At 51.5% G+C, this 12,703-nt stretch overlaps 1 protein-coding gene across 4 annotated transcripts in view; it reads right to left on the bottom strand.

The window, feature by feature from the left end:
* The window catches only part of CACNA2D2 (calcium voltage-gated channel auxiliary subunit alpha2delta 2), a 217,657-nt gene that overhangs the window by 3,661 nt on the left and 201,293 nt on the right, over nucleotides 1–12,703 (bottom strand). For all 4 annotated transcript variants that reach the window (XM_072128014.1, XM_072128015.1, XM_072128016.1 and 1 more), the window contains 12 exons: nucleotides 11,791–11,881; nucleotides 9,984–10,046; nucleotides 9,789–9,892; nucleotides 8,933–9,031; nucleotides 8,751–8,845; nucleotides 8,624–8,674; nucleotides 8,465–8,536; nucleotides 2,336–2,488; nucleotides 1,858–1,910; nucleotides 1,713–1,768; nucleotides 391–514; nucleotides 56–165 (listed from right to left, as the gene is read on the bottom strand). In XM_072128014.1, the coding sequence (XP_071984115.1) occupies nucleotides 56–165; nucleotides 391–514; nucleotides 1,713–1,768; nucleotides 1,858–1,910; nucleotides 2,336–2,488; nucleotides 8,465–8,536; nucleotides 8,624–8,674; nucleotides 8,751–8,845; nucleotides 8,933–9,031; nucleotides 9,789–9,892; nucleotides 9,984–10,046; nucleotides 11,791–11,881 (1,071 nt within the window). The remainder of the gene's footprint in view (nucleotides 1–55; nucleotides 166–390; nucleotides 515–1,712; nucleotides 1,769–1,857; nucleotides 1,911–2,335; nucleotides 2,489–8,464; nucleotides 8,537–8,623; nucleotides 8,675–8,750; nucleotides 8,846–8,932; nucleotides 9,032–9,788; nucleotides 9,893–9,983; nucleotides 10,047–11,790; nucleotides 11,882–12,703) is intronic.

Raw genomic sequence — 12,703 nt, 5'->3', positions numbered from 1 at the left:
GCTGCGGGTCACACTGTAACAACCCCTCAGCTGTGTGACAGCCCCTGAAGGATACATCGTGTCTCGGCCTGGTCCAGCTTCATGGAGTCGCATTGGCTGCAGATCATCGTCTCGGCCACAACGAAGAGGAGGTTAGTGTTAGCGAGTCTCTGGGCGTGGAAGTATCTGCGGGGGAGGAGGCAGCACAAGGGGTTAATGTACCCCAAACTCATCACCTACCTATACACCCCCAAAAACCCCAGGACCAACCCCCCCCCCCCCCGCACCCCTCCTTCCCCCGGGCCCCCCTCCTTCCCCCGGGCCGGCCCCCCTCCTTCCCCTGGGCCCCCCTCCTTCCCCCGGGCCCCCCTCCTTCCCCCGCCCCCCCCCGCTCCCCCCATCCTGACTGACCGGGAGCAGGGGCCGCAGTCGATGACGGCCGTGTAGGTGGCGTTGACGCTGCTGAAGTGATACTGCGTCTGTTTCATGATGCAGGAGGCTTCTCGCGGCTCCAAGTTCTCCGCCATAATGTCCTCTGCGGAAAAACGGAACAGGGGGCGGAGCTATGAGAGGAGCTCACATATAGCAGCAGGAGCGATACCTCCCCAGACCCACTCACATATAGCAGCAGCAGCAGCGATACCTCCCCGGACCCGCTCACATATAGCAGCAGGAGCGATACCTCCCCAGACCCGCTCACATATAGCAGCAGGAGCGATACCTCCCCAGGCCCACTCACATATAGCAGCAGCAGCGATACCTCCCCAGACCCGCTCACATATAGCAGCAGCAGCAGCAATACCTCCCCAGACCCACTCACATATAGCAGCAGCAGCAGCTATACCTCCCCGGACCCGCTCACATATAGCAGCAGGAGCAGCGATACCTCCCCAGACCCGCTCACATATAGCAGGAGCAGCGATACCTCCCCAGACCCGCTCACATATAGCAGCAGCAGCGATACCTCCCCAGACCCGCTCACATATAGCAGCAGGAGCAGCGATACCTCCAGACCCGCTCACATATAGCAGCAGGAGCGATACCTCCCCAGACCCGCTCACATATAGCAGCAGGAGCGATACCTCCCCAGACCCGCTCACATATAGCAGCAGCAGCGATACCTCCCCAGACCCGCTCACATATAGCAGCAGGAGCGATACCTCCCCAGACCCGCTCACATATAGCAGCAGGAGCGATACCTCCCCAGACCCGCTCACATATAGCAGCAGCAGTGATACCTCCCCAGGCCCACTGACATATAGCAAGAGCAGCAATACCTCCCCAGACCCGCTCACATATAGCAGGAGCAGCGATACCTCCCCAGACCTGCTCACATATAGCAGGAGCAGCGATACCTCCCCAGACCCGCTCACATATAGCAGCAGGAGCAGCGATACCTCCCCAGACCTGCTCACATATAGCAGCAGCAGCGATACCTCCCCAGACCCACTCACATATAGCAGCAGAAGCGATACCTCCCCAGACCCGCACACATATAGCAGCAGGAGCGATACCTCCCCAGACCCGCTCACATATAGCAGAAGAAGCAGCGATACCTCCCCAGACCCGCTCACATATAGCAGCAGGAGCAGCGATACCTCCCCAGACCCGCTCACATATAGCAGCAGGAGCGATACCTCCCCAGACCCGCACACATATAGCAGCAGGAGCAATACCTCCCCAGACCCGCTCACATATAGCAGCAGCAGCCATACCCCAGCCCCAGCTCTTACCTGCGTGCATCCAGCTGCTGTACATTAGGCTGACGAACAGATGCTGCAATAATGACCTGTAGGGGGAGGGGCCAGTAATATGGAGATTAGAGTTCCAATGTGGGCGGGGACAGAGTAGGCGGAGTCTTGGGGCGGAGTCACTCACCAGGCGGCAGCGGATGACAGCCAGGCCAGGTTCAGCAGGTCAGCGATGGTCGGCTGGAGATGAGGAGACAATGGGGGACATTTACTTACAGGTCACCGGAGGTCACAGAAAGTGCATTGTCCGTGTATAATACGGCGCGCGGCGACTCACGAAGATCGTGCGTCCGATATCCTGCATGTGGCGCCATCTAGATTGTGGTGCATATTGAACATGGGGCGTGCGACACAATGTGAAAGTTATATCCCGCGCTCACCCCGGATCAATCGGACCGTCCCCCGGCGCCCCCTAAGGCTTTCTATTATACTCCAGTCACATCCGGAGCTGCAGTGCCGCTTACTGATCCAAAGCAGGTAGAATCCCACAGACAGCTCTGGATGTGACTAGAGTATAGAATATACCAGCGCCTGAAAGTGAAGGGAACCCGTCAGCACCACCCAGTACTCACCCCCTACTGCCATCCCCTTTAAGGTGCACTTACCACAAAGATCCCCCTGGGGGCAGCCCCCTTGTTGCTCTCAGTTTTGGGGGCGCACAGGGACTGGTAGTCATAAGACTCCTTCCTGGTGAAGAACGAGCTGTTGTACAGGGCGGACATCAGGTTGGGGTCCACCTCACTGAAGAACTTCCCCACCTGAGGGGCACAAAGAGTTAATGGGATGAGGCTGATAACAGAGAGCAGAACCTCACAGCTCCATTCACTGACATCTCCTTCTGCTTATCATAAAACCCGATTTCTAAATTCCCAGAGATTTCACTGCGTAATTACACAAACGCTCAGAGAAAGCGCAATTAACCCCGTAATGAGGAGCTAATTTACATATAATCTCCAGAACCAATCAGGAGCAGCGCAGCCAGTGTTTACCTGTCCGAATGAGATAAATGGTGCAATGGGAAAACATCAACATCAACTCCAGAGCTGCACTCACTATTCTGCTGCTGGTGCAGTCACTGTGTACATACATGACATTACTTATCCTGTACTGATCCTGAGTTACATCCTGTATTATACTCCACAGCTGCACTCACTATTCTGCTGCTGGTGCAGTCACTGTGTACATACATGACATTACTTATCCTGTACTGATCCTGAGTTACATCCTGTATTATACCCCAGAGCTGCACTCACTATTCTGCTGCTGGTGCAGTCACTGTGTACATACATGACATTACTTATCCTGTACTGATCCTGAGTTACATCCTGTATTATACCCCAGAGCTGCACTCACTATTCTGCTGCTGGTGCAGTCACTGTGTACATACATGACATTACTTATCCTGTACTGATCCTGAGTTACATCCTGTATTATACCCCAGAGCTGCACTCACTATTCTGCTGCTGGTGCAGTCACTGTGTACATACATGACATTACTTATCCTGTACTGATCCTGAGTTACATCCTGTATTATACCCCAGAGCTGCACTCACTATTCTGCTGCTGGTGCAGTCACTGTGTACATACATGACATTACTTATCCTGTACTGATCCTGAGTTACATCCTGTATTATACCCCAGAGCTGCACTCACTATTCTGCTGCTGGTGCAGTCACTGTGTACATACATGACATTACTTATCCTGTACTGATCCTGAGTTACATCCTGTATTATACTCCAGAGCTGCACTCACTATTCTGCTGCTGGTGCAGTCACTGTGTACATACATGACATTACTTATCCTGTACTGATCCTGAGTTACATCCTGTATTATACTCCAGAGCTGCACTCACTATTCTGCTGCTGGTGCAGTCACTGTGTACATACATGACATTACTTATCCTGTACTGATCCTGAGTTACATCCTGTATTATACCCCAGAGCTGCACTCACTATTCTGCTGCTGGTGCAGTCACTGTGTACATACATGACATTACTTATCCTGTACTGATCCTGAGTTACATCCTGTATTATATTCCAGAGCTGCACTCACTATTCTGCTGCTGGTGCAGTCACTGTGTACATACATGACATTACTTATCCTGTACTGATCCTGAGTTACATCCTGTATTATACCCCAGAGCTGCACTCACTATTCTGCTGCTGGTGCAGTCCCTGTGTACATACATGACATTACTTATCCTGTACTGATCCTGAGTTACATCCTGTATTATACTCCAGAGCTGCACTCACTATTCTGCTGCTGGTGCAGTCACTGTGTACATACATGACATTACTTATCCTGTACTGATCCTGAGTTACATCCTGTATTATACCCCAGAGCTGCACTCACTATTCTGCTGCTGGTGCAGTCACTGTGTACATACATGACATTACTTATCCTGTACTGATCCTGAGTTACATCCTGTATTATACTCCAGAGCTGCACTCACTATTCTGCTGCTAGTGCAGTCACTGTGTACATACATGACATTACTTATCCTGTACTGATCCTGAGTTACATCCTGTATTATACCCCAGAGCTGCACTCACTATTCTGCTGCTGGTGCAGTCACTGTGTACATACATGACATTACTTATCCTGTACTGATCCTGAGTTACATCCTGTATTATACTCCAGAGCTGCACTCACTATTCTGCTGCTGGTGCAGTCACTGTGTACATACATGACATTACTTATCCTGTACTGATCCTGAGTTACATCCTGTATTATACCCCAGAGCTGCACTCACTATTCTGCTGCTGGTGCAGTCACTGTGTACATACATGACATTACTTATCCTGTACTGATCCTGAGTTACATCCTGTATTATACCCCAGAGCTGCACTCACTATTCTGCTGCTGGTGCAGTCACTGTGTACATACATGACATTACTTATCCTGTACTGATCCTGAGTTACATCCTGTATTATACTCCAGAGCTGCACTCACTATTCTGCTGCTAGTGCAGTCACTGTGTACATACATGACATTACTTATCCTGTACTGATCCTGAGTTACATCCTGTATTATACCCCAGAGCTGCACTCACTATTCTGCTGCTGGTGCAGTCACTGTGTACATACATGACATTACTTATCCTGTACTGATCCTGAGTTACATCCTGTATTATACTCCAGAGCTGCACTCACTATTCTGCTGCTAGTGCAGTCACTGTGTACATACATGACATTACTTATCCTGTACTGATCCTGAGTTACATCCTGTATTATACCCCAGAGCTGCACTCACTATTCTGCTGCTGGTGCAGTCACTGTGTACATACATGACATTACTTATCCTGTACTGATCCTGAGTTACATCCTGTATTATACCCCAGAGCTGCACTCACTATTCTGCTGCTGGTGCAGTCACTGTGTACATACATGACATTACTTATCCTGTACTGATCCTGAGTTACATCCTGTATTATACCCCAGAGCTGCACTCACTATTCTGCTGCTGGTGCAGTCACTGTGTACATACATGACATTACTTATCCTGTACTGATCCTGAGTTACATCCTGTATTATATTCCAGAGCTGCACTCACTATTCTGCTGCTGGTGCAGTCACTGTGTACATACATGACATTACTTATCCTGTACTGATCCTGAGTTACATCCTGTATTATACCCCAGAGCTGCACTCACTATTCTGCTGCTGGTGCAGTCCCTGTGTACATACATGACATTACTTATCCTGTACTGATCCTGAGTTACATCCTGTATTATACTCCAGAGCTGCACTCACTATTCTGCTGCTGGTGCAGTCACTGTGTACATACATGACATTACTTATCCTGTACTGATCCTGAGTTACATCCTGTATTATACTCAAGAGCTGCACTCACTATTCTGCTGCTGGTGCAGTCACTGTGTACATACATGACATTACTTATCCTGTACTGATCCTGAGTTACATCCTGTATTATACCCCAGAGCTGCACTCACTATTCTGCTGCTGGTGCAGTCACTGTGTACATACATGACATTACTTATCCTGTACTGATCCTGAGTTACATCCTGTATTATACTCCAGAGCTGCACTCACTATTCTGCTGCTAGTGCAGTCACTGTGTACATACATGACATTACTTATCCTGTACTGATCCTGAGTTACATCCTGTATTATACCCCAGAGCTGCACTCACTATTCTGCTGCTGGTGCAGTCACTGTGTACATACATGACATTACTTATCCTGTACTGATCCTGAGTTACATCCTGTATTATACCCCAGAGCTGCACTCACTATTCTGCTGCTGGTGCAGTCACTGTGTACATACATGACATTACTTATCCTGTACTGATCCTGAGTTACATCCTGTATTATACCCCAGAGCTGCACTCACTATTCTGCTGCTGGTGCAGTCCCTGTGTACATACATGACATTACTTATCCTGTACTGATCCTGAGTTACATCCTGTATTATACTCCAGAGCTGCACTCACTATTCTGCTGCTGGTGCAGTCACTGTGTACATACATGACATTACTTATCCTGTACTGATCCTGAGTTACATCCTGTATTATACTCCAGAGCTGCACTCACTATTCTGCTGCTGGTGCAGTCACTGTGTACATACATGACATTACTTATCCTGTACTGATCCTGAGTTACATCCTGTATTATATTCCAGAGCTGCACTCACTATTCTGCTGCTGGTGCAGTCACTGTGTACATACATGACATTACTTATCCTGTACTGATCCTGAGTTACATCCTGTATTATACCCCAGAGCTGCACTCACTATTCTGCTGCTGGTGCAGTCCCTGTGTACATACATGACATTACTTATCCTGTACTGATCCTGAGTTACATCCTGTATTATACTCCAGAGCTGCACTCACTATTCTGCTGCTGGTGCAGTCACTGTGTACATACATGACATTACTTATCCTGTACTGATCCTGAGTTACATCCTGTATTATACTCCAGAGCTGCACTCACTATTCTGCTGCTGGTGCAGTCACTGTGTACATACATGACATTACTTATCCTGTACTGATCCTGAGTTACATCCTGTATTATACCCCAGAGCTGCACTCACTATTCTGCTGCTGGTGCAGTCACTGTGTACATACATGACATTACTTATCCTGTACTGATCCTGAGTTACATCCTGTATTATACTCCAGAGCTGCACTCACTATTCTGCTGCTGGTGCAGTCACTGTGTACATACATGACATTACTTATCCTGTACTGATCCTGAGTTACATCCTGTATTATACCCCAGAGCTGCACTCACTATTCTGCTGCTGGTGCAGTCACTGTGTACATACATGACATTACTTATCCTGTACTGATCCTGAGTTACATCCTGTATTATACCCCAGAGCTGCACTCACTATTCTGCTGCTGGTGCAGTCACTGTGTACATACATGACATTACTTATCCTGTACTGATCCTGAGTTACATCCTGTATTATATTCCAGAGCTGCACTCACTATTCTGCTGCTGGTGCAGTCACTGTGTACATACATGACATTACTTATCCTGTACTGATCCTGAGTTACATCCTGTATTATACCCCAGAGCTGCACTCACTATTCTGCTGCTGGTGCAGTCCCTGTGTACATACATGACATTACTTATCCTGTACTGATCCTGAGTTACATCCTGTATTATACTCCAGAGCTGCACTCACTATTCTGCTGCTGGTGCAGTCACTGTGTACATACATGACATTACTTATCCTGTACTGATCCTGAGTTACATCCTGTATTATACCCCAGAGCTGCACTCACTATTCTGCTGCTGGTGCAGTCACTGTGTACATACATGACATTACTTATCCTGTACTGATCCTGAGTTACATCCTGTATTATACTCCAGAGCTGCACTCACTATTCTGCTGCTGGTGCAGTCACTGTGTACATACATGACATTACTTATCCTGTACTGATCCTGAGTTACATCCTGTATTATACTCCAGAGCTGCACTCACTATTCTGCTGCTGGTGCAGTCACTGTGTACATACATGACATTACTTATCCTGTACTGATCCTGAGTTACATCCTGTATTATACCCAGAGCTGCACTCACTATTCTGCTGCTGGTGCAGTCACTGTGTACATACATGACATTACTTATCCTGTACTGATCCTGAGTTACATCCTGTATTATACTCCAGAGCTGCACTCACTATTCTGCTGCTGGTGCAGTCACTGTGTACATACATGACATTACTTATCCTGTACTGATCCTGAGTTACATCCTGTATTATACTCCAGAGCTGCACTCACTATTCTGCTGCTGGTGCAGTCACTGTGTACATACATGACATTACTTATCCTGTACTGATCCTGAGTTACATCCTGTATTATACTCCAGAGCTGCACTCACTATTCTGCTGCTGGTGCAGTCACTGTGTACATACATGACATTACTTATCCTGTACTGATCCTGAGTTACATCCTGTATTATACTCCAGAGCTGCACTCACTATTCTGCTGCTGGTGCAGTCACTGTGTACATACATGACATTACTTATCCTGTACTGATCCTGAGTTACATCCTGTATTATACCCCAGAGCTGCACTCACTATTCTGCTGCTGGTGCAGTCACTGTGTACATACATGACATTACTTATCCTGTACTGATCCTGAGTTACATCCTGTATTATACCCCAGAGCTGCACTCACTATTCTGCTGCTGGTGCAGTCACTGTGTACATACATGACATTACTTATCCTGTATTATACTCCAGAGCTGCGCTCTTGTTACCTGGGACCAGTGATCCTGCTGGTTGGACATGACAAGGAATCCACCATCATCAATGAGAACGCAGAGTAAGTCCTTAGGAGAGGAGACAGGACAGGGTCTACAATGTGTTCCATAGATGCAGGGACAGGCCTCTGGGTGGGTAGGTCATGGGTCACTTACCTCACTGTTGATGTCGCAGTCCATCTCGCAGCTGCTGGAAGGACTACATTGCTGGAGAGAGGAGGAGAAGATGTGTTAGGACTACAATAGACAGTACATGGGGGGGGGGGTGATGGAGGACACTCACCTTCCGCGGTCCCTGGGGGTTGGTCTCTGAATGGTTACTGGCCAGGACCTTGAACTTTTCCACCCAAGCCTCAAGATCCAACTTCACTCCGACAACTGGAGGAAAGAAAACGAGGAAAAATGAGGAGAAGGACCTGGTGGAGCGTCACGGCCCCCACCCCACAGGCCCCAGACTCAGGTCACCTGCAGGCTTCAGCCTCCTGCCATCTATCTCCAGGTCCACCGCCGTGCTCACCAGGATCCCCACCGTGTTATTCTCCAGATCCGAGGGCCGGTAACCGGCTGACAACACAAGAGGGGATTATGTTCGGGGGTCCTCACACAACCCACCAGCTGTCCCTGACCTCGTCCTTCACCCTGGTCCTCCAACCCTCCACCTTCTCTTCCCACGTTCCTCATCATCACCTACTATGTCCCTACACCCATCACTGGCGGGCCTCGGCCCCCTCTCTGCCTCGCCCGTGACCTCGGCCCCCTCTCTGCCTCGCCCGTGACCTCGGCCCCCTCTCTGCCTCGCCCGTGACCTCGGCCCCCTCTCTGCCTCGCCCGTGACCTCGGCCCCCTCTCTGCCTCGCCCGTGACCTCGGCCCCCTCTCTGCCTCGCCCGTGACCTCGGCCCCCTCTCTGCCTCGCCCGTGACCTCGGCCCCCTCTCTGCCTCGCCCGTGACCTCGGCCCCCTCTCTGCCTCGCCCGTGACCTCGGCCCCCTCTCTGCCTCGCCCGTGACCTCGCCTCCTCTCTGCCTCGCCCGTGACCTCGGCCCCCTCTCTGCCTCGCCCGTGACCTCGGCCCCCTCTCTGCCTCGCCCGTGACCTCGGCCCCCTCTCTGCCTCGCCCGTGACCTCGGCCCCCTCTCTGCCTCGCCCGTGACCTCGGCCCCCTCTCTGCCTCGCCCGTGACCTCGGCCCCCTCTCTGCCTCGCCCGTGACCTCGCCCCCTCTCTGCCTCGCCCGTGACCTCGCCCCCTCTCTGCCTCGCCCGTGACCTCGCCCCCTCTCTGCCTCGCCTCCTCCTTCCTCCAGTGATGGCCATGACTTACGTTCTCTATAAGGTGCTCGGAAGATGTAGCCCTTGTTGTCCAGACTTCTCCTGTAGAAGGTGGAGTTATGAGGCTCCATGTCCTCCATCCAGTCATCTGCCGCCCTGTGGTCACAGAGAGGTCACAAGAGACAGAAGAATGGAGACGTCCAGAAGGATCTGAACCCATCGGGACGTTGTAGCTGCAGTCACTCACTTGTTGGGGAAGACGCGGGTGATGCCTCCGTCTGTAGAAGCAAAGACAGCGAGGAGCCCGTACCTGCCAGGAGGGAGACAAGAACGGAAGATGGACCACCAGGAGCTACGCCAGACCCCGGAGGTCTCTGGTGGGATGTCAGCCGTCTCTATCGTGACCCCGGAGGTCTCTGGTGGGATGTCAGCCGTCTCTATCGTGACCCCCGGAAGTCTCTGGTGGGATGTCAGCCGTCTCTATCGTGACCCCCGGAGGTCTCTGGTGGGATGTCAGCCGTCTCTATTGTGACCCCCGGAGGTCTCTGGTGGGATGTCAGCCGTCTCTATCGTGACCCCCGGAGGTCTCTGGTGGGATGTCAGCCGTCTCTATCGTGACCCCTGGAGGTCTCTGGTGGGATGTCAGCTGTCTCTATTGTGACAGTCAGCCTTCTCTGGTGGGATGTCAGCTGTCTCTATTGTGACCCCCGGAGGTCTCTGGTGGGATGTCAGCTGTCTCTATCGTGACCCCCGGAGGTCTCTGGTGGGATGTCAGCCGTCTCTATCGTGACCCCCGGAGGTCTCTGGTGGGATGTCAGCCGTCTCTATCGTGACCCCCGGAGGTCTCTGGTGGGATGTCAGCCGTCTCTATCGTGACCCCCGGAGGTCTCTGGTGGGATGTCAGCCGTCTCTATCGTGACCCCCGGAGGTCTCTGGTGGGATGTCAGCTGTCTCTATCGTGACCCCCGGAGGTCTCTGGTGGGATGTCAGCTGTCTCTATCGTGACCCCCGGAGGTCTCTGGTGGGATGTCAGCTGTCTCTATCGTGACCCCTGGAGGTCTATGGTGGGATGTCAGCTGTCTCTATTGTGACAGTCAGCCTTCTCTGGTGGGATGTCAGCCGTCTCTATTGTGACCCCCGGAGGTCTCTGGTGGGATGTCAGCTGTCTCTATCGTGACCCCCGGAGGTCTCTGGTGGGATGTCAGCTGTCTCTATCGTGACCCCCGGAGGTCTCTGGTGGGATGTCAGCTGTCTCTATCGTGACCCCTGGAGGTCTATGGTGGGATGTCAGCTGTCTCTATTGTGACAGTCAGCCTTCTCTGGTGGGATGTCAGCTGTCTCTATTGTGACAGTCAGCCTTCTCTGGTGGGATGTCAGCTGTCTCTATTGTGACAGTCAGCCGTCTCTGGTGGGATGTCAGCCGTCTCTATTGTGACCCCCGGAGGTCTCTGGTGGGATGTCAGCCGTCTCTATCGTGACACCCGGAGGTCTCTGGTGGGATGTCAGCCGTCTCTATCGTGACCCCCGGAGGTCTCTGGTGGGATGTCGGCCGTCTCTATAGTGACCCCCGGAGGTCTCTGGTGGGATGTCAGCCGTCTCTATCGTGACCCCCGGAGGTCTCTGGTGGGATGTCAGCCGTCTCTATCGTGACCCCCAGAGGTCTCTGGTGGGATGTCAGCTGTCTCTACCGTGACCCCCGGAGGTCTCTGGTGGGATGTCAGCCGTCTCTATCGTGACCCCCGGAGGTCTCTGGTGGGATGTCAGCCGTCTCTATCGTGACCCCTGGAGGTCTCTGTTGGGATGTCAGCTGTCTCTATTGTGACAGTCAGCCTTCTCTGGTGGGATGTCAGCTGTCTCTATTGTGACCCCCGGAGGTCTCTGGTGGGATGTCAGCTGTCTCTATTGTGACCCCCGGAGGTCTCTGGTGGGATGTCTTATCTCACACATCCCATGTTTTATACAAGTCACTTTCCAGGAGACCCATCAGCCATGAAGAAGAGACCTCCCGGGGTCCTCTCATGTCTGCGCTGTAGGGAGGCACTGGGAGATCTTACGTGAGAAGGTCCTTATCCCTCCAGACCCGATCAGCGAGATCCCGAGTGATCCCCGTGTCCAGGATCAGGTTATGTAGGAGGAAGCTGTCACCTGGGGAGAGATCAGCGGCACCGACCATGAAAATGTCCTGACCATCATCACCACCCTCATCATCATCATCACCACCACCCTCATCATCATCATCATCATCATCATCACCACCCTCATCATCATCATCATCATCATCACCACCACCCTCATCATCATCATCATCACCACCCTCATCATCATCATCATCATCACCACCCTCATCATCATCATCACCATCACCACCCTCATCATCATCATCACCACCACCACCCTCATCATCATCATCACCACCACCACCCTCATCATCACCATCATCACCACCACCACCCTCATCACTACCACCACCCTTATCATCACCATCATCATCATCATCACCACCACCACCCTCATCATCACCATCATCATCATCACCACCACCACCCTCATCATCACCATCATCATCATCATCATCACCACCACCACCCTCATCATCACCACCACCACCCTCATCATCACCACCACCACCCTCATCATCACCACCACCCTCATCATCACCACCACCCTCATCATCACCACCACCCTCATCATCACCACCACCCTCATCATCACCACCACCACCCTCACCACCACCACCCTCATCATCACCACCACCACCCTCATCATCATCATCATCATCATCACCACCCTCATCATCATCATCATCACCACCCTCATCATCATCATCACCACCACCACCCTCATCATCACCATCATCATCACCACCACCACCCTCATCATCACCACCACCACCCTCATCATCACCATCATCATCATCATCATCACCACCACCCTCATCATCACCACCACCACCCTCATCATCATCAT

This window comes from Engystomops pustulosus, chromosome 10 (genome assembly GCF_040894005.1).
Source record: "Engystomops pustulosus chromosome 10, aEngPut4.maternal, whole genome shotgun sequence".
Lineage (NCBI taxonomy): Eukaryota > Metazoa > Chordata > Amphibia > Anura > Leptodactylidae > Engystomops > Engystomops pustulosus.
The sequence above is the reverse complement of the archived record's forward strand: the minus strand, read 5'-3'. Positions and strand labels throughout refer to the sequence as shown.